General features: G+C 55.3%; 1 protein-coding gene across 3 annotated transcripts; it reads right to left on the bottom strand.

Moving 5' to 3' along the window:
- Positions 1-706: 706 nt before the first annotated feature.
- LOC140899810 (nuclear envelope pore membrane protein POM 121-like) lies at positions 707-26,103 on the bottom strand. 3 transcript variants are annotated; one of them, XM_073315941.1, is made up of 13 exons: positions 25,727-26,103; positions 18,910-19,125; positions 18,093-18,248; positions 15,837-15,917; positions 14,838-15,009; positions 11,791-11,882; positions 10,622-10,692; positions 9,729-9,853; positions 9,332-9,434; positions 8,451-8,630; positions 6,336-7,985; positions 5,409-5,537; positions 707-5,101 (listed from the first exon to the last, which is right to left on the bottom strand). In XM_073315941.1, the coding sequence occupies exons 1-13, from the start codon at positions 26,062-26,064 to the stop codon at positions 5,007-5,009; spliced, it is 3,408 nt and encodes a 1,135-aa protein (XP_073172042.1). In that variant the 5' UTR covers positions 26,065-26,103; the 3' UTR covers positions 707-5,006. The 3 variants fall into 3 exon arrangements, with proteins under 3 accessions (XP_073172042.1, XP_073172043.1, XP_073172045.1); XM_073315942.1 differs by having other exon boundaries at positions 8,451-8,627; XM_073315944.1 differs by lacking the exon at positions 25,727-26,103 and adding an exon at positions 20,953-21,030.
- Between the last annotated feature and the right edge of the window lie 1,845 nt (positions 26,104-27,948).

Raw genomic sequence — 27,948 nt, 5'->3', positions numbered from 1 at the left:
CACCTCTGGCCCCCAATGCCTCTCCCTGCCCCTCATGCATCCCCTTAGGCCTCCACAGCCTCTCCCTACAGATCCCCCAGCCCCACTGCCTCTTCATCCTCCCCTGGGTCCCCACTGCTTCCCCCCCCTCCATTCTCAAGCTCCCTTCTGCAGCCTTGCACTTCAGGCTCACCCCGCTCCTTGCCTCTTGACCATGGTGCCCAGTAAGGTTGGCCGGGCTGAAGCCCAGAGCCCCATGGCTGGATTTGGGGTGGGGGGCTGAAGCCCAGAGCCCTGCAACCAAAGATGTGAATCATGGATCCCACTGCCAGAGCCCCAAGGCTGAAGGGGGGTGGGGGGGAAAGAGGTTGAACCTGTCCCCAGAACCCTATAGCCAAAGCAAGAGCCCTGCAGCTGAAAGGGGGGGGGGGGGAGGAAGCCTGCCGTCCGAGTCTCTGAATCAGGAGAGGGGGGCTGAAGCCCACCCTGTATGCTGCAGGGAGGGGGTGCTGCTTTGCGGCCTGCCCCATCTCTGCCCAGGAGGCTGTTGTGGCCGCAGGAAGAACCCGATGGCCACATACAGCTACATTTGAGAAATGCTGCTCTCGAATGGCGCAGAGTGGCTGTTGCTGCCTGAGCCTACCCCTTCCATCTCACAGGCATGGCCAGCCAGGGTGGAGCTGGGGCTGCCCAGGACACAAAGCAACTGGTGCAAGAACAGCCAGAATCGAGCACAATTTTGTTTTTATTTTAAATCAATGACATAAGCAAGGGAAAAAATTGCACATTCACACTAAAAATCCCCACCAGCTGCACCAGGAATGATCTAAGTTTTCATTTGTAATTAAAAAAACCCAGCCTCCCACCCCTGTCAACATTCACGTACTGTAGCCCACTCAGGTTTGCAACGCACACAGTTCTCACCCAGCTGTTACAGAGGAAGCCGGGCAGCGGAAGGTCTCTGTGCAATAAGCAGATGGGGGTCCTTTAGAGCAGCGGCCTGGTCACTAGGCAGCTTTGGTATTTGCTAATCACAGCAGAGAACGGTGGGAGAGCTTGGAAAACTCAGGCCCAGCATAACTGCGTTAGAAAAAGAGGAAAGGGCCATTGACAAACACAAGCCCAACCAAGGTACAGCAAAGTGACTCGTTACTGCTGCTAAATGGCTTGGTAGTTTAGAGCACCAGAACTAGAACAGGGCCAGTTTAAAAACAAGCCCAGGGTAACACTCTAGCAAGTGTCTGAACCAGCCCCCCCAGTCTGTGGTGGTATCTGGACCCTATTACTTCTTCCTACCCTGGTTCTTTCACTGGACTAGCCTGAAACCTCCGTGCCCTGAAGACGGATTATGAACATGGTTTGTTTCAGGGCACAAACCACTGCACAGGGCTCTCTTGGGTTGCTGATAATTTATTCTATAAATAGAGACCAACCACCCACCATTGTTCTGTTCGGCTCTTCCACCAGTCCCAGCAACCTGCCTCTGATGTGGAATACCAAGACAGCCTGGAGTTCAGCTCTGAAATGCATTACACCCCATTGGTGTGAACAGGGGCCTCAGATGCAATATACTCCCAACAGAGTTTAATTAGCCTGCAGGAGCCCAGCTGTGTCTGAGGCGCAAGAGGCCTCCTCCTTATATTCTGCTGCAGGGCGTTAGAATTGCAGTAAGTTACACACCAATGCAGCATAACATGGCCAGAAAACTTAATACATGGCCTCTACCTCGTAGGTCACCTCTAGCCTAGCACCGCCATGAACGGAGATAGATGGGAGGCTGGGCAGAATGGGCTTGTGGCGGAGGAAAGTCAACTGAGGTAACCAGAAGAGCTGCCTCCTCCTGCTAACGGAGCTCTGTAGGCCAGTTCCCTCAGGCCCGTCTCCCAGGAATACAGGCGCGTGGGAGCAGGCCTGCCAGCGGTCACAGCAGCGAGTACCAACACCTACCTTGATCTCTGCTCACTGGCTGACACTGAACTCTCCTCTTTTTTCTGGGTAGAAGCAATTCTTGTATCTAAGCCAGCGAGCAAAGACATCCACGAACCAACAGCCACGGACCATTCACAGCGTGTCAGAACCAAACTGCCCCAATTCCCAGTGGATTTGGGAAGCTCCAGAGCCTCTGAACACAGCATACATTGCCGCCCCCGAAGGCAGCAGGCTGGAAAAGCACAGGCCTGACACCAGCGATGAATGAGTGGTCGCCCGACAGGACAGCGCGTGGGCCCAGACAGGTGCTCGGCAGCAAGGAGAGAAGTGCCGCTACGGCCTCTCAGGTGAGGGGTGGGGGGGTCTGGGACCAGTTTTAAGGTACGAGCCCCTTCACCTCATTTTCCAAAACCGTGCGAAGAGTCAGACTGAAATGAAACTCCCGCAAGGCTGGGCCGGTGCTCTTTACATGGTTGGGCAGTGCCCATGGACTGGGGAGAGCCCCCCACAGCCCACGATGGCTGCTTTGGTACCCTAAGGAAAGGCTGGAAAACAGCCCAACACAAGGCAGCTACAGCCCTCCAAAGGGGCAGGGGTGAGTGCAGCGCAACCTCCACCCCCACACTCTAAAGGGAGCCACCTCCCAGCTGCTAGAGCCCAGAGACTTTCCGCCCATGTCCTGCCTCCCCAGCCAGGAGAGGCTCATTGTTCCTGGAAGAAAAAAATAACACCCAACTCTCTCTGACGTGCAAGAGCTCCTAAGCCTCAGTCTCAAGGAAAAATAAAAAAGTTTAGTCACATCCACATACAGCACATTATAAAAGAATTAAGTACATTTCATGTAACATTGACTGTCAGGGGAGAAGCAGCCCTGGCAGTTCCTGCCAGCAGGAAGAGAATGCACCCACTCGGACAGAGCAGGCCAGCCCTTCCTGCCCCCACGCCTCTGGGCAAAGCACCACATGGGCTAGCTGCCCTTCCCAGCTGCTAGCCCAGCCTGCCATGGCTGGCAGGGGTGGGTTCCAGGCCTGCAAGGGACCACTTCCTCCTCCCCAGAGGTAACTGCACAGCTAAATCCTAGTCAACAGCTTTGAACTTTTGACCACCTCAGTGAACCAAGCTTGAAGGAATTCAAAGGCAATTTAGCTTAAATATAAAAATAAATTTTTATTTTCTTAAAAAATGTTTAAATATCTGTTAATTTAGGATTCGGCAGACACACACTCACACCTCTGAGTAGTAAAAAGATCTGGCGGCCAGAGTCACTCTTGGAACGTGGGGGAGTCATAGGGGCCTAGGCCTTTGGCGTGTCAGCCCCTCTCCCCGAGGCACACAAGGCATCCTCCCAGTGAAAGCTCCCCAGAGGCTGCGGGCAACAGAGGGAATAGAAGCCCTGGCCCACTCCGCTCCAAGATACAGGGGCAGCCCCAGGAGCACCCCCCGCTGGCTCCCACTGGGCCCCTGGAGCCAGTCTCAGTGGGGAGCAGCTAGAAAGTTTAACAAGGGGGCAAAAAGCAGAGTCCTAAGCATGTCAGTTGGGGATTCTTTCCCTTTAGTGGCTTCAGGCAGGGTCTGCAGCTCCGTGCAGTCCCAGGGAAGCCTGGCACTGACGGGAAGCGAGAAGGGACATGTGCTACAGACCATGCGTAGACAAGAGCAAGCTGGGTTTGACACAGGGGAGAGAAGAGCTAGGCTTGGAGCAGGGCATGACAGCAAAGAGGCTGCCAAACCGTGACCTAGGGAACCCTTCCAGCCCCATGCATCCCGAGGGCCCTATGGCCCCCCACGCCCCAGGCTGCCATCCTTTCAGTCATCACATTTAGATACAGAGTTCACTCAGCACTAGTAGCCACACAATGATGCTACTCTCAACACCCAATTAGGCAGGGCACATCCCCCACTAGGAGACAGCCTCCCCGCAAAATCTTTACACAGCAAATCCGGCATTACCAACATGCCGCCACTCACACGGTTCAATTCTTCCTCCAAGCTCGATTCAATGAGCGAACAAACAGGAGCAAATATACGAAGAGCACAACAGACAGTGCTTAGACAGGAGCAGGGAAAACTACAGGAGCATGACGACGGGAGAGGGCAGTAAGTGACAGCGTCCCACCTCCTCTGGGCACGGGTTCTGCTCGTTTCGGGCGTAGCAGAACACCTCTGGTGCACCAAAGGCACCACCCTCCTGCCTTCCCTGGCTGCAGAGGCTAGGTTACCCCCTGCAATGGGCAGCTCTGCCAACCTATCCTAGGTTCCCGCAGGAGACGAAAGATGCCGAGTTGCAAGGTCTGCTTAGGAGCATTCAAAGGCAGATTGCTCACAGCGGTAATTAGGCCCAGATGCAGGAGCTGGATGGTGGTCTGTCTGGAGCACCAAGAGTTACTCCCCAACACACAGGGACTCGGTCTGGCAAGTCAGCACCTGCCAGTTCAAACCAGAGGCTGGAGTCCCATAGGAGGAGGGGGGAGAGGTGTGTTTACCAAGTCATGAGATCACCATGCAGGGAAAGGCCTCTGGAGCCAGCGAAGACACCCTCCCTCCAGGGCCAGCAGCCACGAAGCAGACTGGGAACGCATCTGCCTGGAGGGAAGAGCCTCACTTACAGCAAAGCTACAAGGGGGAAGAATGCAGGGACACAGCAAGCGAAGGAGCAGAACACGGGTTTCCATTCAGGCACAGGGAACGTGCATATGGGCCGGCACCATGCGCACATCCCCTCATCCCCTCATCCCCCCACCAGCTCCCACTCCACGCACTCGGTACGTGGCCGATGGGCAAGGCTCAACTGTCAGGTCAGGAGAGCACAGGAGCCGCTAGATGAAGCCCTGGAGAAAGAAGGGAGAAGAGGAACACTGCTGATATGTACAGAGTTTATCCAGTCTCGGCCGTGGAACTGTTCAAGTACGAAGGGTTTGGTTTATCCTGTCCTGCGTCGCCCAGAAGTGTCTCCAACTGATTTCAGAAGCGAGCGCCTGACCCCAGGGCCCTGGCTGCTCGTCAGAAGGGTTACTTAGAACTAGGCCCCTTTGCTCATGTAGCTGGCGGGGCTCTTCACAGCCGGGCCAGAGCTACGATCCAACGGAAGAGCCAAGAGGCTACTTTTTGCGGGGGTGCTGCCTTCGTGCCTGCAGCCGCTGACGGGGCCCAGTCTTGGATCCTGCCCCGATAGAAAATGCAGGGGCTGATGGTCCTGGAGGCGAGAGAGATTGCATGGGCCACTGCCAGCCTTAACCAAGAGGGATGCAGTCCTCCCCATGACCCAACCTTCCCACCATCCCAGGGAGCAGGCAGGCAAATGCTGTCTTCCAGGACCAGTTGTCAGACATATTTCCAGCCACCCAACGGCCAGCCCACAGACACTCACCTCTGGGAGCCTGTCTGAAGTCAGTGCAGCACACAGCAGGCTCTGCATTAGCGGCAGGGCTCCTACTGACACCCCAATCACCCCCCATGTTGCAGACCTGGGGGAAGAGGAAGCCATGAGGAAAGTCTCTTACCAAATGGAGGCCTTGCTCCTCCGAAGCCCGACCCGGGAGTGCTGGGGGTCCCGAAGGAAAGGCTGTTGCTCCCGACAGGTCCTGCTCCTGAGGCAGGCGTGCTCTGCCCAAAGGAGGGAGTGGGAGATCCTGAAAACAACACAGCGCTGTCAGCCTTGGTTAGAGGAGCAGGACGGGGAGTCTGTGTCAAGGCCACAGCAGGATAGGGGCCTGGTGCACTTTGGGGAAGCCTCTGCTCCACGGGGGGGGGGTTACAGCTCAGCCAGGGGAGGAAGGAGAAGATGAGAACAGACTGTGCAGGGGGTGGAACATGTCCACCCGGCCTCCCAACAGGAAGAGATGACGTGCACTCCCCACTAACCCCAGAGGGTTTCCATTTCCCTCTTTCCCAAGGTGGCCACCTCCCCTCTCCCCCTGAAATACTTGAGTTCCTGGGAAAACTGGCTCCTGCATCTCCCATCCACTCCCTTCCTATTTCCTGGAGCCTCCATTCGGCAGACCCATGGGACAGAACAGGCTGGGGAGAGCTTACTCTACTGGCTGGCGCAGAAAGACCTTTGTACAGCTCAGTCTATTAGAAGAGTGACCCCAGCCCATTCCTTCCCCTGCGGAGCTGAGCTACGTGGATGCACCCCTCACAGACACACCGCTACAAGCTGGAGTGGTCCCCAGTCTATGCAAAGACTGGAAATACAGTCATCTGGGATTCTCCTGATCCCAAGGAATGGCTCATGGCAGAGGGGGCAAAATATCAACAGCGCCAGCCCTAAGTGTAGAGGGGTGAGGAATAAAGGGAGAATGAAAGCACAGCAAGGTCACTGCCTAGATCCACTCAAGCCTCTCATTTCCTCCTCATGCCAGCTCGAAGGAGAGGCCCAGCCTTCGTCCCAAACAGGGCTAAGCAGACTTTCCTCCCCTGCACCTTACCTCCAAACACAGGCTTGCTGTCAGGAGTGCCAGGCACAGCGAAGGCGAATGGCGCACTCTGGTTTTGGGCACCCAGCGTGTTCTGTGTCAAAGAAGAACCAAAGGGGGTTGCTGCGCTTGCCGATCCGTTCTGTCCAGCCCCAAAACTGAATGCCACTGCGGGGGTGCCCCCACTCGGGGCAGGCGCTCCCATGCCAAAGGTACTGGCACCTGTGCTCTGCTGGCTGGGCCCCCCAAAGGGGAATGGGGAGGGGGTGCTTCCGCCAAATACCATGCTACCCGTACTGCTCTTTGTAGGCTGGGTGTTGGAGCCAAAACTTGACACGGTTGAAGTGGCGGCTGTTCCGAAGGAGAACACGGACGTGGTGCCTCCGAAAACTGGCTGGGAGCTGTTCCCAAAGGCCGGCTGTGCTGCGGACTGGGCCGCGGAGGCCCCAAAGCCGAAAGCGGGGGTACTGAAGCTCGCTGGGCCAGCGGCAGGTTTGCTGGTGGGCTGCTGGCTCTCCGGGGCGCCAGTGGCAAACGCAGGCTGACCAGCTGCACCAGGATACGGAGGGGGCAGTTTTGCCCCTGTTCCAAAGGAACCCCCAAATGCAGCAGTGGAGGAACCAAACGACAGCGTTGACTGACTGGTGGTTGGTGGGGTAGAAGAGGTCAGATTTGTGCCCCCAAAGATATTAAAGCCAGCGGTGGTGCTGGGAGCAGCCTGTGCTGCATTCAAGGGCACGGGGCCAAAGGCGGAGCCTGCTGGAACGCTGGTAGTGGGGGCTGCGGGGGCTGCAGGCTTTCCAAACTGGAAGACAGGAGCGGTAGGCGTGAAGCTGGCTGCTGTGCTAGGGGCCGGGTTTGGAGAGGCTACGAACAGGAACGGCTGGCTTGCTCGGGCGGAGATGGGAGCAGCGACAGTTGTGCTGTGGGATACACTGGTGGCAAGCGGCACGCCGAGTCCAAAGCTGAAGGCCGGCTTTGTGCTGGAGTCAGTGGTGGCACCCGGTGGGCTGGCAGCGGTAGCTGCCGTCGTAAAGACGGCGTTGGGGAGGCCGGTGAAGACAGAGGTGGTGTCTGTAGTGGAAGTCACTGTCAGGTCAGCAGGTGGGGCTGGCTGAGGAGTCTGCTTGAATGTGAAAGGAGACGCTGTTGCTCCAGGGGCAGCACCAGCTGCTACGTTCCCAAAGAGGGGCTTGAATGTGGTGGTGGCGGCAGAGGAAGCAGCTGTTGAGGGAGGCACGGAGCCAGTAGCTGCTGCGACTGCCAGAGAGGTGCCTGCTGCAGAGAGCGCCCCACTCTCGCTTTTTGGCAGGGTGCCAAAGATTGGTTTGAACATGGGGGTGGCTGCGGGTGCAGTGGATGCCGCCGCTGGTCCAGGCTGGCTGGCTGGCGGTGTACTCAGCATCCCAAAGAGAATGCTGGGCTTAGGTGGGGAGGACGTCTTGGTGGGGGTCTGGCCCAGGTCGGATGAGGCAGGAATTGCCAGGTTGCTCACACCGCTGGCAGGCTGAACAGTGGAGGAGGGAGGGGCCAAGGGAGCAGGCAAGTTTAATGTCAGCGCGGGCTTGGAGTCAGACACGGCTGCAGGGAGTGAACCTGAATCCAGCAATACTGTGGGAACTGTCAGAGGCAGCTGAGATGTCACTGCAGCCCCAGTCGAATCTGTGGAAGAGGGAAAATCATTTACAGATGAACAGATGAGTGATTACCAGAGTTTGATTTGTGTGATGAAGGAAGTCGACTCGGTGGGCTGGGGGAAGATGATCAAGTTGCCACCAAGACAAGCTTACCTGGAGCAAAACGCCAGACCCAAACAGCACTGCTCTGGGTGCCAAGGTGAGCCACCAAGTTCGAACCCGGATGGCTTCCCCTAGAGACCCTCCTGCGCCGCTCTTGTTCCACTCTGCGTTGGAGAGGTGTTATGGATGCACTAAATCAAATGCCATTTGGGATTTCCAGCACTCAGCTGTTTATAAGCTGTGTCAGGGAGAAGCAACATTGCAACTCCAGGCCTTGCCAAGCTGGGACTGGCTAGTGACCCACAAAGGCCAACATTCCCACTGCTCTCTCGTCTCCCTCACCACACTACAGCCCCATGGTCACTCCTGCCCTGGCTGGAGCACAAACCTGAAAGCACAAGAGCACTCTGGCTGCTCTGCATCTTCTTCAGACTCTCCAGGAGTGAGCCAGTGTCAGTGACCAGGGGGGCCGATGAAACAGACGTAGGCCCAGTAGATGTCAGTGTGAATGACACAGGCCTGGATGCAGGGGTGGTTTCTGCAGCAGTGCTTGGGGTGGCATCTACTGCTGGGGAGCAAGAAAAACAACATGCTTACACCCCTCTACAGAAAAGCAGTTTGCTATTAGCAGGGCTTCCCAACTATGCAGGGGCAGCTACTAGAGGGAACCGGAGCCTGACGCAGTGAAGTAAAATTAGGAGGACACTCCACATTTCAGAAAGGATCCAAGGACCTCACCCCCACTCCAGGATCTGGAGGACTCACATGGGATTAAAATCCCCAGGTTTGGGGGGAGCAGTGAAGGAGTCATTCATGAAGTTCTCCTCAGGACCAAGAGTGGCAGAAAATCTAACTTCATTAGCCCCTGGGAGAAGGCAGCTTTACTGGGTATGATGCATGACTCACATGGTGATGTTCTCTGGCCTGTGTTACACAGGTAGTCACACCAGATAACCTTAATTAAGGTTAAGATTTTGTCAGGGTTATTTTTAGTAAGGTCATGGTCAATAAGCAATAATTCATAGAAGCCCGAGACCCGCACTGCTCAAGCCCAAGCCGTGCGCCACCTGGGACTGAAGTTGCAGAGGTCACCAAAAATCACGGAATCCGTGATGGACTTGTATTCTTAACCATAATGGTCCCTTCCGGCCTTAGAAATCTATGGGATGGGTGTTTTCTTCAGTTTCTTGCTTACAACTTTAACTTACTGTAAGTATCCTACTAGCCACACCTCCTAAACAGGAGGGGAAGGCCGTGAGGAGTCCTTACCTGTCTTATCCTCCAAGACTTTGTTGAACCATTGCAGTGCTGTCTTCTTTTCTGCATCCAAGTCCTCTGCTGTGACAGCATAACCTAGCTGAGGGGGTGGGGGCTGCCAAGGGAAGAACAGCCTGAGCTTAGTCTCTTCCTCAAGGAGGCAGGCAGAGCCCAGCCAAACTCATGGTAAAGACACTGAGCAGCAACAGCTATGAAGCAGAGTCTGCCACTCAGCTTGGTGCTGAGTGCACAGTGGGCCAGAGTATTGCCCGGGAAGCCCAGCAGTAAGCAGCTCTCCAGACACCAGGAGCTGGGGTTGGCTTCACTTCCCATCCCACAAATGGAGGACCTGCAGCAGGGTATTCCACTGCCAGAGGTGCCCAGGAGGGCCTACGTAGAGGCAACATACCAGGGTAAGCTGGTCTCCTTGGCGAGAAGAAAGCAGCTGGATCTTCCGCTTGCGTTTCCCACTGCTCCCTGACATGGACGGCAAGGTCAAGGAACTCTGCTTCTTCCGCACAGGAGTCTCCAAAGCTAGAATGGGAGGAAACAATCAAAAGTGGGGATCCCAGATGGAGGAGAGGGTCAGTTCGCACACCCTGTCATAGGAACTTGCTTACCGATGCTTTCACTGCCCTTCTGTCAGAGTGGGAGGGAGAGACTTGCCTCCAGATAACCCTGCCTCGGAGCACAGAGCCAGACAGTGGGCCAAGCTGAGTACAGGACCCCAGGGTTTCCTGGATGAATGGCTGGCCACACCCGCAAACTGAGGAGGCAGCTTGTGCGAAGTCTCCCAGGGAGTGTGGAACAGACTGCTCCAGGACTTGCTCCTGCTTACATTGAAGAGCCCATTCAGTAACTCAGAGCAGCAGTGCAGTGGCCCTTTATAATGGCTGTTCCCATCCTCTCAGAGTGCTCCACTAACCAGCATACAAACTAAACCTGAGGTTCCTTTTCCATCACCCACATTCAGCCCCCTGTGGGGTGAAGCATGGGAGCTGTTTAACCACTTAGGACAGCAAGTGAAGAACACTGTCCAATTTAACCAGCAGGAGGAAATAGGGAGGGGCCTATCATTGCTCAGCTTGGAACTTGGTGGAGACGCATCATCCTGCCCCCTCTGCTGTGCCCTGTACCTATTTACTCCGTTTCTAGATCACATTCAGATCTTACTTCCAAAGAAGGTTCTAACTTTTGCCTCCTCTTACTCTTCAGCAGCCTTTCCTTTACAAGGCAGTTGCAGAGCCTGAGCCAAGCAGGCATCCCCAGTGGCTCTGCAAGCCATACCCCGTCCCCACTCACCCTTTTCTGTCTGCAGCTCCTTGTCAGATTTTACAGGGGTAGAAGTGCTGGACCAGTGAGGATCCTCCTCCCTGCAGAGACAGGAGAAAGCCCGTTAGGCCCAGTTCACTCCGACTCACCTCCACTCTGAGGGCTGCGAACATTTCAGGACAGATTTAACACAACCCACGAGCCATGAACGATAATCTTGAAAGCCACAAGAAAACTGCCAACCACTGGTAAGACCAGTGCCTTGAGCACAGCACTGTCTCTAGTCCAAACAGCTCGGCAGTGCCTGGAAGCAAAAGGCGAACGCTTGTGTTCCACAGCTTGGGACAATGGAGAGGTCTGGCATATCAGCAAAGGGAGAATTGCACACAAACCCTCCAGCACTTGGCAGAGGCAAATCTAACCTCCGAGCACCACTGAGGGGGCCACATTTTGCTGGCCTGAGAGTCATTTTGCTTTAGACCCAAACATTCACTGTGAATATTCTGGGAAAACAGCCTGTTTCAACATTTTTGTTTTACAACTGATGTGGCGCACACTCAGACTGCAGACACACACCCCTCGCTGCAGAAGGATGAGGTGCTGAGCACTAAGACAGGAGGCTGGAAGTAGACAGGTGCCTCTGTATCCCTCGGACAGCTATGACGGAGTCGTTAGGAGCAGCAGAGGTGGGTGTTAGTTAACGAAATGGCACTGGGCCCTTCCTTCTCTCCCAGCCCCAGACATGCGAACAATCCAGGCCAAGGAAATGGACAAAAGCAGCAGGATGTGTGTGCAGCATTGAAAGTCACCATGCCAGTAATCCATATCAGCTGCAGGGTAGGCAGGATACAGTTATGGACACTAGAGAATGGAACAAGTGCAATGCCTCCTTAGAGTGCATCAGGCCACCAGCAGGAAAACAAGGGAGAGTAGAGTTAGCCAGACTTCAGGGGACTCGAGATGGATTGGAAGGGAAGGGTCGGAGTGCCCCAAGGTGGGTGGCTTACACAGAGCTTAAGACTTGGGGAGAAAGAAGAGGGCAGTGCAAAGCGCCACACCAGCCCCACCTGGACATGCCTTGCGACCCCCCAGCTGGAGTCTGCACATAGGATACCGCTAGAACGATACCCCCAACATCTGTTTAGACTGAATCAGCAACAAATGTGAGCTGCACTGAACTGGAAGTACAGCTTGGTTACCTTGCTTTCTTGCTAGGCCTCTCCGGTGTCTGAGAGCGGGAAGATGCCGGACTGGAGAGAGGGGAAGTACTCGGGCCACTTCTCTTCCACAGCTGGAACCCAGAGAGAGAGACCATTAAAAAGTAATTCACATCAGGAGGCTAAATACCCTGTGCTCCTGGCCAGCCCACAGGCTGTATTGCTCCTTTTTATAACAAATAAAGCAACAATGATCTGGCTGGTGAAGAGACTAGAGCCGTAGGATATGTCTGTGCTGCAATTAGACATCCCTGACTGGCCCATGCCAGCTGACTTGGGCTCACAGAGCTGTTTAATTGTGGTGAAGAGCTCTGGGGTCCGCCCTCCTTGCAGGATCCTAGAGCCTGGGCTCCAGTCTGAGCCTGAATGTCTACACGACAATTAGTCCCTTAGCTCGAGCCCTGAGAATAAGTGGCTCAGGCCTGCCGTAGGCTTTTAACTGCGATGTAGACATACCCTAGATCCATTAGCACACATCGAGTTACTCTGGCGAGAACAGGCTATGTTCTCAGCAACACTGCACAAGATACCGTCAATCCTACCTCAGGGACTGTACCATTTTTTCATTGAAAGTGGTACATTTCAGGTGAGACTGAACCTAGGGAACACTTCCTACAGGAATTGTAAGAACAGGAATGGCTATACTGGGTCACAGCAATGGTCCATCTAGCCCCGTATCCTGTCTTCTAACAGTGGACAGTGACAAATACTTCAGAGGAAATGAACAGAACATGGCAATCATCAAGTGATTTATCCTATCATCCAGCCCCAGCTTCTGGCAGTCAGAGGCTTAGGGAACACTCAGAGCATGCGGTTGCATCCCTGACCATCTTGGCTTACAGCCACTGATGGACCTATCCTCCGTGAACTTATCTAATTCCTTTTTGAACCCTGTAATAGTTTTGGCCTTCACAACATCCCTTGGCAATGAGTTCCACAGGTTGACTGTGCGCTGTGTGAAGAAATACTTCCTTCTGTTTGTTTAAAACCTGCTATTAATTGCATTGGGTGAGCCCTGATTCTTGTGTTATATGAGGAGGTAAATAACACTTCCTTATTCCCTTTCACCACACCATTCATGATCTTCTAGATCTCTGTCATATCCGCCCCCCCCCCCCCCCCAGTCATCTCTTTTCCAAGCTGAATAGTCCCAGTCTTATTAATGTCTCCTCATATGGAAGCTGTTCCGTACCACTCATTTTTGTTGCCTTTCTCTGTACTTTTTCCAAATTAATATTTTTTTTGATGGGGAGATCAGAACTGCATGCAATATTCAATGTCGTTTTCCCATGGATTTATTTTAAAAAGGTGTATCAGGTTTGATGCACTAAAGTGGCTCAGGAGATGAGGAGGTACAAGAGAGAGAGTAGAACAGCAGCAGTTAAGCCTGCACAAGGATAGGCTACTAGCTAGTAAAGTTCAGTTATCTGCCCTTATAAGAACATAAGAATGGCCCTACTGGGTCATACCAAAGGTCCATCTAGCTCAGTATCATGTCTTCTGACAGTGGCCAGTGCAGGTGTCCCATAGGGAATGAACAGAACAGGTAATCATCAAGTGAACCATCTCATTACCCATTCCCAGCTTCTGGCAAACAGAGGCTAGAGACACCATCCTTGCCCATCCTGACTAATAGCCACTGAAGGACCTATCCTCCATGAATTTATCTAGTTCTTTTTTGAACTCTGTTATATCTTGGCCTTCACAACATCCTCTGGCAAGGAGTTCCATAGGTTGACTGTGAGTTATGTGAAGAAATACTTCCTTTTATTTGTTTTAAACCCGCTGCCTATTCATTTCATTTGGTGACCCCCTAGTTCTTGTGTTACGAGAAGTAGTAAACAACACTTCCTTATCTACTTTCTCTACACCAGTCATGGTTTTATAGACCTCAACCATATCTCGCCTTAGCGGTCTCTTTTCCAAGCTGAAAAGTCCCAGTCTTATTAATCTCTCCTCATACAGAAGCCGTTCCATACCCCTAATAATTTTTGTTGCCCTTTTCTGAATCTTTTCCAATTCCATTATATCTTTTTTGAGATGGGGCGACCACATCTGCACACAGTATTCAAGTTGTGGGCGTATCATGGATTTATATAGAGACAACGTTATATTTTCTGTCCTATTATCTATCCCTTTCTTAATTATTCACAGCATTCTGTTCGCTTTTTTGACTGCCGCTGAACATTGAGCGGATGTTTTCAGAGAACTATCCGCAATGACTCCAAGATCGCTTTCTTTAGTGGTAACAGCTAATTTAGACCCCATCATTTTATATATATAGCTGGGATTATGTTTTCCCATGTGCATTACTTCGCATTTATCAACACCGAATTACAACTGCCATTTTGTTGCCCAGTCACCCAGTTTTAAGAGATCCTTTGTAGCTCTTCGCAGTCTGCCTGGGTCTTAACTATCTTTAGTAATTTTGTGTCATCTGCAAATTTTGCCACCTCACTGTTTATCCCCTTTTCCCCCTTATGCTGCATCTGCAATTTTACAGTCCTGTCTGATGACAAAGGAGTCATTTCAACACCATTTTTTTGGTAGATTAGCAGTTGACTAAGAGCCCTGGATCAAAGCTGAAAATGCTGGACTCAAACATTGGCCAATTACAGCCTGAAAGGGGGTGGCATGACAGGAGAATGGTTCTGATTTTACGTTTTGTTTTACCTAGAACAATCCAAATTGAGCACCATCCAACTGAAACTAAGTCATAAGGAAACCACAGTGTGTTCTGGTCTATTTGAGGGGGCTCAATTCCATGATACCCCTCGGCTTTAGCCAGTGCTGAGGATGGCAAAGCACTGCCTCCTGATGGGCATGTTGAGGACAGGCAATGCTACAGTTTACATTTTGCTTGAGATGCTCTGCTGAAGGTTTTTGTGCTGCATGAAGCTGGAGAGAGACTACTCACGTTTATTGCCAGGCATGTGGCAATGCTGCCTTATTCTCATAGGGCCATGCCACCCCAAACCACCATGTCTCCTGTGAATTCCAGGTGTTTTATTAGAAACGCTGTGTCCTACCTTCGAGAGTCCCTGGGTGGAGCTGTAGGAGCTAGCGATGGCATTGCGGATGGAGCTGGGAATCCCACCAGCATATGTGTTGTTCATGGAGCCGATGGAAGAAGTGCGCGATCTCTTGCTCAAGCAATCGTCTAGGCACTGGGAAACGAGGGCCCTCTTCAAAGTGCCTGGCCTAGAGAAAGAGGGAGAGAAGGTTGCTAATGAAGCTAAGTAAATCATTGAATTTTCAATTTGGGGGCTGAGCCAAAAAAGTTTGCTTTGATTTGAACCAAAGCTTAGTTTTTTGTTTTGATGAGAAAAACAAAACATTGAGTCTCATCTCAGGGTTTTTTTTGTCTTGTTTCACACAAAATGTTTTATTCTCAGTTATTTAGCACTTGATGTTTTGTTTAGAGATTTAACTATTTAAAAAACAGCTTTGACTTTCAAGATTTTCCATTTTTTCTGGCTGAAACTTTTCACTGAATTTAACTTGAATTCACATACAATTTTGGTGCTGCAAAAAATGCATTTTTCAGTGATTTTATTATTCACTAAAAAAAAGTTTTTTCCAGTTCTAATTTCATGCACTCCCAGCATCCACATGTTTTGAGAGTCTCCCACCCAGACTCTCTCTCTGACAGGTTAGTCTGGGTGATTTTTGAGGGAGGGGCAGGGTTTTCAGTTTTCCTTTTTCAGCTTGTGCAACCGAGATCTTGACAAGGGGGCTGCCAGCAGCTCAGGCCAAGCTTCCCTCCATATAGAGAGGATCCAGCACCGCACTGGACACCTCCCAGAAGTCTTTTCTCCCACAGTGAGGGTGCAGAGCTCCGCAATGCTTGGGTCACAGGACAGGAAGCCCAGCTCTAGCCCTGCCTGCTATTTCAATAAATTGCACTTCATGAAGGAAAAGCACAGTGCCTTTTCCTCTGGCCTCCACTCGACTGGCCAAGTCTGCAGAGCCTTTTGGCTTTGCCCTTTAGCCAACACTAGCCCCTTTACAGTATAGCAGGCACTTACTTGGGTACAAGAGAAGCTGGGGCTCCATTAGCTACCAGAGGCTCAAACGCAGACTGCCCACTGCCACTGCTGTCATGGCGTCTGCAAGAAAAAGATACGAGGAAATCCTCAGTGTTCAGAAGGACCCACACAATCCAGGAATATGTGATGAAAATCTCCGCTCTGGAACCAAGAACTCCTACATCAGTCGTTCTCAAACTTTTGTACTGGTGACCCCTTTCACATAAACCTCTGAGTGAGTCACCCCGTTACAAATTAAAAACACTTTTTTATATATTTAACACCATTATAAATGCTGGAGGCAAAGCAGGGTTTGGGGTGGAGGCTGACAGCTCGGGACCCCCCCATGTAATAACCTCGCGATCCCCTGAGGGGTCCCGACCCCCAGTTTGAAAACCCCCATCCTACACCCACTGCCCTAACTAGACAGGCATATGACCAGACGGACCTCCCCACCCATGTTTTCATCTGAAAATCAACACTGACAGAACTCTGTTTTCATGAAAACGTTCAGAAGTTTTAGTTTTTGTTCCAACATGGAATGAAAACCAATTTCAAAACCTTGAAAGTTGCCTTAAAACAGAATTGTCATCCTCTGGTCAGTTCTACTGCTGAGCTTGACTGCATTTCTCAAGTGCAAGCCACACCAGGTGCTGCCTGCATGCCAGGCATAACCGCTGGCAGCACAAAGGCGCCCTCAGAGCATTGGTGCTAAGATCTGACATAGCTGACAAGCGCCGTTTGGCCCACAACTCAAGCCACTGAGCAGTGAGCTTTCTGCCTACATAACCTCCTCACGCTCCCCCGCTGGCTCAGTGCTTTGAAATGGGTTACTGTTACACAGCTGGGCACTCAATATTAGTGGGGATTTGTGGAGCCAATGTCAGGAAGGAGAATGAAGTGTTAACATCCATGCTCACCTTCTACCCCGCTTTGTAGGATTGTATTCATCCTATCCCCACACACACTTTAGGAGGTGGGACTAGACATTCACTAGTCCAAGAGGCACAGAGAAGAGCAAAGGAGAGAGGAGAAAGCTGCATAAGTCACTACAACTCCAAGTGAAAGTGTGCTCCTGCAGCAGTGGGAAAAGCAACTGGTTGCTCCCTGAAAGCTCTCAAACTGACATCCAACTGTGGGGCCAGGAGCAGCATTCACGGTGACGGACTCAAACAGTATCTCATCAGCCCAAGCTTCTCTTCTCCGGTTCTCTAGCACTCAATTCATCTGCAAGAGCCCATAGAACCCAGCCCCAGTGGATTTCCCCACTGCAAGCAGCCTCATGGCAAGCAAGGGACAAACATGGGGAGTCACAAAACAAATTAAACCCACACATACAGAAATGGACAGAAGGAAAACACAGATGGAAGAGAGGACAGCACAACTACGCTAGGGCATTTGCAAGAGGACTCCACCAGAAAGAGGATGGCATCCACCGATTTATATCCTACTCCTTCCTAAAATCCTGGGGAAAGATACTGCTGAAGCTATGTGTCTGAGACCTAAGGTCTGGTGTTCTCATTAAAAATAACGAATGGAAACTGGGAAATATTTCCCCCACCATTTCTTGAAGGAAAAACATGCATGCTTTTTTTGCTTATTGAGCTATATAAAGGAGATCTCAACAGATTTTAAACTGTCATGTTTTGTTTTACATCAGAAATTCAGGACACATGTATCCCATTTCTCTCTAAAGACTGAGGCTGACTGGAGAACTGATTGGTTTATGATAAAAATAATATGGAAGTGAGACCTGATGAAGTGAGGGGAAGGGATGGTTATGTTTAAACGGAAGTTAATAAACCAGACTTAAGAATCCAAGCAGATGGAAGTGATTCTCTTTTAGGATTCCAACTCCTTCACTCCTTCAACCAAGTGCTGAGATAGAGGCCTGGCGTGTGGATTGAAAGCTGTCAAAGACCTCCACCAAAGCAGGGGAGACCAGGCTTGGCATTTAAAACTTCCACGATAGAAACCCAAACAAAGTTTTCCCCTCTTCCTCAAAAGAGGATTCTTCTAGGCTTCCTGAAGGTAGTTGGAAGGGCACAGATACCAGATTGGTTTCCTCTTGCCGACCACCTTTAATAGTCAAGTTCTGTTTCGGATTACTGGCCACACTGGAAAGGCCAGCTGATTGCTCCCATGTTCACAGCTAGCATGCTGCCTGGATATCTATTATGAAGATAGTGAAGCACCTGACACCTACAGCACCGCTTCAGACACACAAAGATAGCATCCAGCCCCCTAATGTATTACCTTCTTTTGTTCTCCTGACCACTAGGGAAACTCTGGTCCTCCTCCTCCACAGCCCTCTTCCTGCTCTCTTTGAGGGCACTCAGTACAGTCTCCTTTGCACATGGGTCCAGGGAGCTATTGCATGACAAGGCCATTGGTGAAACCAGCTGCTCCAGGCTGCAATGTAAAGTCATGAGTTAAGGGAGAGTGGGCCCCCACCTCCTCCCCATTAGCAGTGATGGATGTGCTGAGCTCCCCTGTGCCTGAACAGCCCAGCACATCTGAAGACTGGCCCCCCTCTAAAGAAAGAGAAATAATCTAGGCAGCATCTCCAATGCACCTTCAGGACTAGCTTGTGACCTCACAAGCCTTTCCATGGCAATAAAGCGATACTTCAGATGGGGATTAAAAGGTCACTACAGGGCCATGAGCAACAGACACTCCCTCAGGGAAGAGAGCATCAAGCGAGCAAACAGAAGAGTGAACTACCCATTTTCCCCAAGCAGGCTACTCTCCCCTCTGCGATTAATTAAGGGGAGGTTTTACAGAGCTGTAAGTAGTGCGAAGTGATGCGTAAGTGCAACCACCAGTGCACACCCGCCTCAGTGCATCCAGAGCAAGTCGCCATGCAGGAGATACAATCTGCTTGCTACCAGTAAGTGCAGGATCTGGGAGAAGCAGGGCTCCTGCCCTCTAAAGGGGAACACTACTCTGCTCAGCACTCAGTAATCTTTAACACAAGATACAAGTGTATTTGAGCACTGGTTGTATGTGTGTACCTCGTGTGTACCACATGTGCTGTGGGATACTGAAGGGCCACTGATTAAGCGGTACTCACAGTGGAGAGCGGGCCAGGTTGCTGTCCGGACGTGCAATCTTCACTGTCACTGGGCTGTGCACCATGCTGGAGTTGCGAGCAGATAGCAGGCTTTTCCTCTGGTAGCCATCCAGGCATACTGTGGGCAGGGCCCCCAACGAGGAGTACTGGGCCTGCTGAATTGGATACCGGTGTCGAGGAGTCAGCGCAAAGGGAGTTGGTGGAGTCAGGTGATCCCTGTAGAGAAAGACCACAGGGTATAAGTGGGCGGCTAGCTAACGTACCTCTTGCTAACCCCAAGAGACTCCACGCATTGCAAGGGATCAAATGAGTTTAAGCTGCAATTATCTGTTGCAAGGAAAAACTAGAAAGGTTCAGAAAAGGGCTGCTTTAGTCATTACAAGGAATCACCCCCAACAATTCGTAAGTGACCAGAATTACACAGTATCTACACACAGCCTCACCAAAACACAGCTTCCTCTACGATGCTGGCAGAGCGTACATCTCCATACAGCAACAACACACAACAGCGAGAAAATACCATACCAGTTTAAACTTCATGGTGATATCCTAGAGAATGGAACGCTTCTGCTACAGTAGGGGACTAGGGCAAAGCAACCATTTTTGGTGAGAACTACCCTTCGAAACTACACTTTCTTTGTAGAAGAGATGTTGGTGCAGTAAAATCCATCAGGATCATCTGACTATTTCCCACTTCAGAATACGGGCCAGACAACAGGGAAAACATCCACGGAACCATTAGCATGCGGCAGCACCAAACAAATACTAATCTATTTGGAGAGTCCCCCCTCCAGCCTATTTAATAGGAAGCCAATGAAACATCACTTGGCAGTGACTCTGGGTAAGCAGTTCTCCCACCAACTCCATAGAGACACAAACATTCCAGCTGCAACCAAGTCACTGTTACTCATGAAGTAGTGAGGAATAGTTTATGAAAGTTGACTCATTGCTAGGAACAGGAGAAATATGCAGCTCTGAAAACAGAACCTCAGATTTCAACTTCTATAGTAGTCTCCTGCAAAATCTAAGCTTTGGCTTGAACTAAGTGGAGAGGAGCCATTCCAAAATAAGCCAAAGTGCCTCGACCCTAGGCCAGTCTTGCAGAAGACAGTCTCTGGGCAGGACGTGAATTCTCTCCACACTGTTTGGTTCCACAATATACTCCTGAAGGAATTCTGTGCCAAAAAAATTAAAATTCTGTGCACAATATTTTAAAATGCTGCAAATTTTATCTTTCAAATAAATGTGGAGGCTCCAGCATGGCACTGGGGAGCACAGGACACTGGCTACACAGAGATGGGAGATCACTGTGCAGCCCCCCGCCCCGGACACAGAGGTGAGACTGCACCCAACCCTGCCATAGCACAAGGGCCCGGCCTACACCAGAAACACCCCAGGGCCTTGCCCCTCCATGCCAGGTGCAAGCAGGTAGGCTCAGTAAGGCAAGATCCAAATGGGGGGGGGGGGGGGATCCAGGTGGGGGTTGAGAGGGTTCTGTTTGGGGCAATCTGGGTGTGGGCTGCTCAGTGGGGGATCTGGGTGTGGAGGGGATCTGGATACATGGAGGCGGGGTCTGGGTGCAATGGTAATGGGACTCTGCAGGGGGGTCCAGGTGAAGGAGGTTGGGGCTCAGCAGCGGTGGGTCTGGGGAATACACAACTTGGCAGGGAGTCTGGGGGACTTACTGGGGGGTCCAGATGCTGGGGGAGTGGGGCTCATGAGGGGGATTCTGAGTGCAGGGGGGTTTGGCTCAGCGGGGGCAGGTCTGGATGTACAGGGTTGGGCAGATGGCGGAGCAGCTCCCTGTACAGGGATCCCTCCCCCAGTAACTGAGGAGCAATGGGTGCAGGAAGCAGGGGCGGGGGGTTTGCAGAGCTTACTGCAGCTGGGGGAGAAATCTGGGGGTGGGTCTGACCCGGCCCCAGATGCCATGCAGGGGAGGAGGAAGTCCCATCCTCCCGAGCCCAGCTGCTGAGCTGGCACAGGTTCGGAACCACTATCTGGGTCTTCCCCAGTCCTAACTGCTGCCCTACAGTGATTTACCTCTCTGCCGGCTGCCCTGGGCACCTGGAAACATATTGCTTGGGAGGGTCGCGTGATTGCTCTGGTGGCCTCCCTTTGCTTCCCCGTGAGAAAGTCATTTTTCTGCAGGGAATCAAATAAATCTGCAGGGGACATAAATATCAAGCCTGCATCTCAGCAATGCCCTAGCCACACCAAGCACAAATCAGACCAATTCTGAGAACTGGTTAACAAAGTTTGTGTACTGCATACTACAGCTAAACTATTTTCAACAGGCTCAAACATGGTTAATGTGCTGGTAAATAGGCAGCAGGAGATCCATGTAACAGGCACAAACTTTGTTAGCCATTATAAACAGAGTTTTTGCGCTTTAAGAACCTATAAGTAGTAAGTGTGGCCAAGACCTTAGAGACCAGGAGTGAGAGGCCATCGCTATTTACATTAATAGCGGTAACAGCAGCATGTGTTATTGGGAGCCCTAGTCAAGGAACAGGACCCTATTCTGCTAGGCGCTGTACACACACACACAGAGAACAAGGTGGTCTACTCCCTACCCCAAAGGGCTTACGTGTGGCTGCTAAGATCATTCCTTCCCTAAGATGCTGCTGTGCTCACCCCATTTTTGCCCACCCATGCCAAACTAAGGGGACAGCAACTTGTGAGGACCCAGAGCATTCCCCACTCTCTGCACATGTTGGGATAATGCCATGGAGCTCTAGACTTTCTTGTGTACACATGCAGAGTGTCCATTGCAGCATGCTGCAGAAATGCAAAGAATCCCTAGGAAACCTGGCCAAAATCACAGAGAGAAGTGAGGGAGTTCCCCCACTCCTACTTGCTCCACCCATCTCTCCTGACCCAGTTGATTGCTTATGAGCTTGTGTGGAGTGGGGTAGAGCCCCACACAGCCCAAGCACCCCACAGAGCTGCATGGAGAACGCCCTGCAAGAGGGTTTCCTCTCCTGCCTAGAGAAGGGGGCTTCACACGCTGTGGTACCAGCTCTCTGCTACCTGTCTGCGTTCCCCAGGCCTGATACCAGGAGGGAGGTAAACCCTCTGGGTGTTCTTCCCAAGTTGGTACCTTCAGAACAGAGACATGTGCTTGGGGAAGAGACCTAGCCCCAGAATCCACCAAAAGCATGGAGCCTCCCCACCCCGTAGCTCCAAGATGGGGCCTGCTGCCCAATGCTGGAAGAAGGGGTGCCCCAGGAGCAGCATAAGAGGGGAGAAGATCAGACAGTGGGGAGGGAAGGGGGGGCCGTTCTCCAGAAGGGCTGGGGATAGCAGGGCCAAGGAAAGTTGAATGGGAGTTGGGTTGAGGGGGCCAGGAGGGACAGCAAGGACAGGAGGATAATGGAGAGGGGGCTGCCCCACCCCCGAATGGGGGTTGGGGAGGGAGCAATGGGGAGGAGGGATCCATCTTGTCCTTACTTGAAGGAGAGAGAGGCAGGCAGCATGGATTGGGTTGGAGATGAGGAATTGTGCTGGGATGGAGCTGCCCCCGGAGCAGGGCTGGGGGGGGGGGGGGGGGTTTCAGTCCTCTCCTTACCCAAAGGAGATGCATCAGGAGAAATGAGGAGGATGGGAGGAGGAGGCTGGGGCAGGTGGGTCCCATCTTTACCAGAAAGAGAAGCAGAGGGGTGGGAGCCCCGGGGTTGGGCTAGGAGGCAGGTCTGGTCCTTTCCTGAAGGAGAGGTGGCAGGTCAAGTTGGGGGTGAGGGGGCAGTCTGGTCTTTACCCAAAGGCCAAGGAGTGAATGGAGGGGGGGAAAAGAGGAGAGAGGAGTGGATGGGTTGAGCAGGGGTCAGAGTGAGGGAGGGCTGGGGATGAAGGCAAGGCAGTGGTCCAGGCTGAGAATGGGAGCAGGGGAAAGGGCGGGGGTATGTCGGGGGCAGGGGGGGAGAGTACAGCAGACTGAAAGGGGAGCTGGCAGGACTGGTCCAGTCCTTAATTAAAGGTGAGGTGGCCGGCTGGGGCTGATGGGCAGGCAGGAGTAAGGGGGCCTGAGGTAGCAGGTTGGGCTGGGGGGTAGTATGTCCAGTCCTTACCCAAATGCGAGGTGGCAGGTTGGGCTAGGAGGTGATGGGGGAGTCATAGCTGAGAGAGTGCAGGGAGCGATGGAGGAGCAGGTCAGGGTGTGGGGGGTGAGGGGATCAGTGGTGAAGGGGCAAGGAGGCAGGTCGGGCTGAGGGGATCAATGGGTGAGGGAGAAGGCTGGGGAGGGTCGGTCCGCACTTACCCCAAGGTGAGGCATGGGGTTGGGCTGGAGGGAAGACGGGCTAGTCAGAGGGTGAGGAGCAAGGGCTAGGTTGGGGGGTGTTGGGCTGGTGAGGGGAGGCTGGGCAGGTCAGGGGCCCAGGGTGAGGGGAAAGGGCTGGGGTGCAGGTGGTCAGCCCTCTCTTACCCTAAGATGAGGCGGAGGGACAGGCTGGGAGATGGGGGGTGGGTAGGGGTATGGGGAGGCTGGGAGGGATCAGTGGGTTGGGGTGAGGGGGAACGGCTGGCGGGGGTGTCGGTCCGCTCTTACCCCAAGGAGAGGAGACATGGCAGGCTGGGAGATGAGGGGTGGATGAGGCTGGGGGGGTCAGTGTGCGGGGAAGGACCAGGAGGGGTCAGTGGGGTGGATCGGGGTGAGGCTGGGAGAAAGTCAGTGGGGGGGCCGGGGTCAGGTAGGCAGGGGGACTGGGGCAAGGGCCAGGAGGTCAGCTGGGGGGACGGGATGAGAGGAAAGGCTGAGGGGGAGGGGGGTCAGTGAGGGGAACAGAGTGAGGGGACACGCCGGAGGGTGGCAGTGTGGGGGACGGAGTGAGGGGAAGGGCTGGGAGTTAAAGGGGGACAAGGGGGAAGGGCCGGGGGGGTCAGTGGGATTGGGTGGAGGGTCAGGTCCGCTCTTACCCTGAGGCGAGGCACTGAGTCGGGGTGAGGGAAAGCCGGGGGGGTCAGAGGGGGCTGGGAGGGGGCCAGGTCCGCTCTTACCCCAAGGCGAGGCAGGGGGTCGGGAGATGGTGAGTGGGTCGGGGTGAGGAGAGGCCGGGGGTGTCGGAAAGGGCGGGCCGGGTCTGCTCTTACCCCGAAGCAAGGCAAGGAAGGGGATCAGGCCGAGAAATGGTGAGTGGGTCAGGGTGAGGGAGGCCGGGGGTGTTGGAAAGGGGGGGTTGAGCCGGGAGATGGGGAGTGGGTTGGAGAGAGGGGTGGCTGGGGCGTGTCGGAAAGGGGGGGCTGGGTCCGCTCTTACCCCAATGCGAGGCGGGGGGTCAGGCTGGGAGATGGGGAGCGGTCGGGGGGGTCAGAAAGAGGGGGGCCGGGAGACGGAGCGGGTCGGGGTGAGGGAGGCTGGGGGGTGTCAGAAAGCGGGTTGGGGTGAGAGGGGCCAGGAAGGGGGGGCGGGCGATGGGGAGCAGGTTGCGGTGAGGGGGACCGGGCACAGGGCGGGAGATGGGTAGCCAGTCGGAGTGGGGTCAAAAGGGGGGGGCCGGGCCAGGAGATGGGGAGTGGGTCGGGGTGGGGTCGAAAAGGGAGGTCTGGGTCAGGAGGAAGGAGCTGGGGTGGGGATGGGTCGGAAAGGGGGGGCCGGGCGATGGGGACGGGGCTGGGGTGAGGGGAACTGGGGGGGGGTCGGGAAGCGGGGGGCCGGGATAGGAGATGGGGAGCGGGTTGAGGTGAGGGAGGCTGGCAGAGGTTGGAAAGGGGGGGCCGGCCCAGGAGACGGGGAGCAGGTCGGGGTGAGGGAGGCCGGAAAGGGGTGATTGGGCCAGGAGACAAGGAGGAGGTCGGGGTGAGGGAGGATTGGGCCAGGAGATGAGGAGCTAGTGGGGGGGGGGGGTCGGAAAGGGGGGGCTGGGTGATGGGAAGCGGGTCGGGGTGATGGGGGCCGAGGGGGACCAGGAGATGGAGAGCTGGGGGGGTTGGAAAAAGGGGGACCGGGCCATGGGGAGCAGGTCGGGGGGGTCTGGGCCGGGGGGAGTCGGAAGGGGGGTCCGTGAGATGGGGGTCCGGGCTGGGAGGGATGGGGCTGGGAAATGGGGGGTCCGTGAGATGGGGGTCCGTGAGATGGGGGTTCAGGCCGGGAGATGGGGGGGTCCGGGAGGGAGGGGTCCGGGAAATGGGGATCCGGAATGGGGAGGCGGGGCTCCGGTAGATGGGGGGTCAGGCCGGGAGATGGGGGGGGAGATGGGGCTCCGGAAGATGGGGGGTCCGGAAGAGGGGTCCGGGAGGGATGGGGCTCCGGTACATGGGGGGTCGGGCCGGGAGATGGGGGGTCCGGAAGGGGGGGCGAGAGACGGGGCTCCGGTAGATGGGGGGCCGGGCTGGGAGATGGAGGGGCCGGGCGATGGAGGGGGAGATGGGGCTCCGGTAGATGGGGGGGCCGGGAGGGGGGTCCGGGAGATGGGGGGCGGGCCGGTAGATGGGGGGTCCGGTAGATGGGGGCTCCGGGAGATGGGGGGTCCGGCCGGGAGATGGGGGGCCGGGCCGGGAGATGGGGGGTCCGGAAGGGGGGCGGGAGACGGGGCTCCGGTAGATGGGGGCTCCGGGAGGGGAGACGGGGGGGCCGGGAGGGATGGGGGGTCCGGAAGGGGGGTCCGGGAGATGGGGGGGCGGGCCGGTAGATGGGGGGGGTCCGGGAGATGGGGGGGCCGGGCGGGATGGGGGGGCCGGGCGGGGGGTCCGGGAGACGGGGGGTCCGGTAGATGGGGGGGCCGGGAGGGATGGGGGGTCCGGAAGGGGGGTCCGGGAGATGGGGGCCGGGCCGGTAGATGGGGGGCTCCGGGAGATGGGGGCTCCGGGCCGCTCTTACCCCGCGGCGAGGCGGCGGCTCAGGGGCCGCGCGGTCCCGGCTCCCCCGGCGGGGCGCGGCTCGGCCCGGCCCAGCTGGCCGCCCATGGCGAAGGGGCCCCCGTTGGCCGCGGCCGGCGGCTTGGGGCCGCCCCGGGTCCCCGGCCTGCGCGGCGCCCCCGGGCCGGGCCTCAGGGCGCACCAGGCCCCCGCCGCGCCCAGCAGCGCCGCGCCCGGCCCCGGGCCCCGCAGCACCAGGCAGGCCAGGCCCAGCAGCGCCAGCGCCAGCCCCGCCGCCGCGCCGCGCAGCCAGAGCCGGAGCCAGGCCCGCCGCCGCGGCCACGGCCCGCCCCGAGACATGGCGGCCCCGCGCCGCCCGCCGCCGCACCGCGCCCGGCATGCACCGCGCGCCGGGGCCGGGGGCGGGGCGACGGGCGGGGGGCGGGGCTGGGGAAGGGGCGGGGCGACGGGAGGGGAGGGTTCGGGGCTGGAAGCGGGAGGACGGGCGGGGCTTGGAGCCGGGGGAGGGACGATGGGAGGGGCGGGTTCGGGGGCGGGGCTGGGAGCGGGGGGACGGGAGGGGAGGGTTCGGGGGCGGGGCTAGGAGCCGGGGGAGGGGCGGGTTTGGGGGAGGGGCTGGAAGCGGGGGGGGAGGGGCGACAGGAAGGGGAGGGTTCGGGGGCAGGGCTGGGAAAGGGAGGAGGGGCGACAGGGAGGGGAGGGTTCGGGGGCGGGGCTGGGAAAGGGGCGGGGCGACGGGAGGGGAGGGGAGGGGCTGGGAAAGGGGCGGGGCGACGGGAGGGGAGGGGGCGGGGCTGGGAGCTGGGGGAGGGGCGACGGGGGGAGGGTTCGGGGCAGGGCGGGGGGAGGGGCGGGTTGCCAACTTTCTACTGGCAGAAAACCGAACCGCCTAGCCCCGCCCCTTTCCCTGGGGACACGCCCCCACTCCCTGCAGTCCCCCTCCCTTTGCGGTTGGCTCTCCCGGACCCTCACTCACTGCCACTGGGCTGGGGCAGGGCATGGGGCTGCAGGGTGGGGAAAGGGCTCGGGGAGGGAGTTGGGTGCCGGAGGGGGTGAGGGGTTTGGCGCTTACCTTGGGCAGCTCCCGAGAGTGACCTGCACAGCGCTCTGGCCGTGCCTCCTAGGGTGGGGGACCAGGGCTCTCTGCCCACGGCTGCCTGCAAACACCGCCCCGCAGCGCCCCGCGGCCGCAGTGCCAATGGCAGCGTGGTGCTCAGGGCAGAGGCAGCGCGCAGAGACACATCGCCACCACCCCATGCCACAGGGCCACGGCGGCCGCTTCTGGGTGTGGTGTGGAGTGAGAGCGGGCAGGAAGCCACTTTAGCCCCACTGCGCTGCCCTTTTAAATCACCCAGGGGCGGCAGGTGGGGCCAGGAGACGCTCTGGGGGAGCCGCCCGAGGGTGACAGGTGGGGTCGGGGGAGAGACCCGGCCCAGAACATTGGTGGAGCTGGGCCACCGTGCTCTGAATATTCCTGGAGCACGGGCACCCCGGGCCCATACAACTCGCCGCCACTGCCTCTGTGTGGACATGGGCTGGCCCTTCTTCCTTTCGGCAAAGGAAAAAGAGTCTGGGAGAAACCCTAAAGGTTGTGGTGCTGTTTAAGTATAGGCCGAGAGCCCTTTTGACATCCAGCGTGTGTAGGCCAGATTCTTCTCTGGAGGCAGGAGCATTGGATAGGACACTGGTAGGTGGATTTCCTGACGAATATGGCATTCTGAAGGGACCTTTGGGAGGAAGCAAGGAAATAGCGTGACCCTGTCACTGTAGAAAGTAGCGAATGGTGGGTCTGCCATGAGCACACTGAGCTCTCCCATTTGTCTAACCAAAGTTATAACTATGAGGAATGAAGTCGTGAGAGAGAGGGGGAGGAGAGAACAGGTAAGGGTTGGCTTTAAGGGGGGCTGTTCCTAAAGGCACTGAGAATGAAATTAAGGTCCTGTGGGGGAGCAGAGCTCCATGAGGTGGGAAGCAAGCTGTGTAAGCCTGTAAGATACCAGGCCGTGGCTGGGTTGGCAAAAACTGAGGAGCCCTGAATGGTCGAATGGAAGGCTGTCATCGTGGCCACATGTACTCTGACTGAGCTCATTGGCAGACCTTGTGTCTTTAAGTCCAATAGATAGTCTAGGATCTTGGGGAGAACAGCAGGAATGGAAACGCTTCCACTTCTGGTAGGTTTCCTGCTGGGTAAGAGACTGGACATTCTCCGAAGAGGTCAGGTAC

Source organism: Lepidochelys kempii, chromosome 17 (genome assembly GCF_965140265.1).
Source record: "Lepidochelys kempii isolate rLepKem1 chromosome 17, rLepKem1.hap2, whole genome shotgun sequence".
Lineage (NCBI taxonomy): Eukaryota > Metazoa > Chordata > Testudines > Cheloniidae > Lepidochelys > Lepidochelys kempii.
The sequence above is the reverse complement of the archived record's forward strand: the minus strand, read 5'-3'. Positions and strand labels throughout refer to the sequence as shown.

What these genes read in the sequence shown, in the direction of transcription:
- LOC140899810 (XM_073315941.1), bottom strand. Translation starts at nt 26,064, where the DNA reads ATGTCTCGGGGCGGGCCGTGGCCGCGGCGGCGGGCCTGGCTCCGGCTC. An exon ending in AGCCGCCGCCTCGCCGCGGG is followed by an intron (nt 19,126 to 25,726) that starts GTAAGAGCGGCC and finishes CTTTCTCTACAG; the next exon opens with GGATCACCTGACTCCACCAA. An exon ending in CCAGCTTCTCTTGTACCCAA is followed by an intron (nt 15,010 to 15,836) that starts GTAAGTGCCTGC and finishes CTCTTTCTCTAG; the next exon opens with GCCAGGCACTTTGAAGAGGG.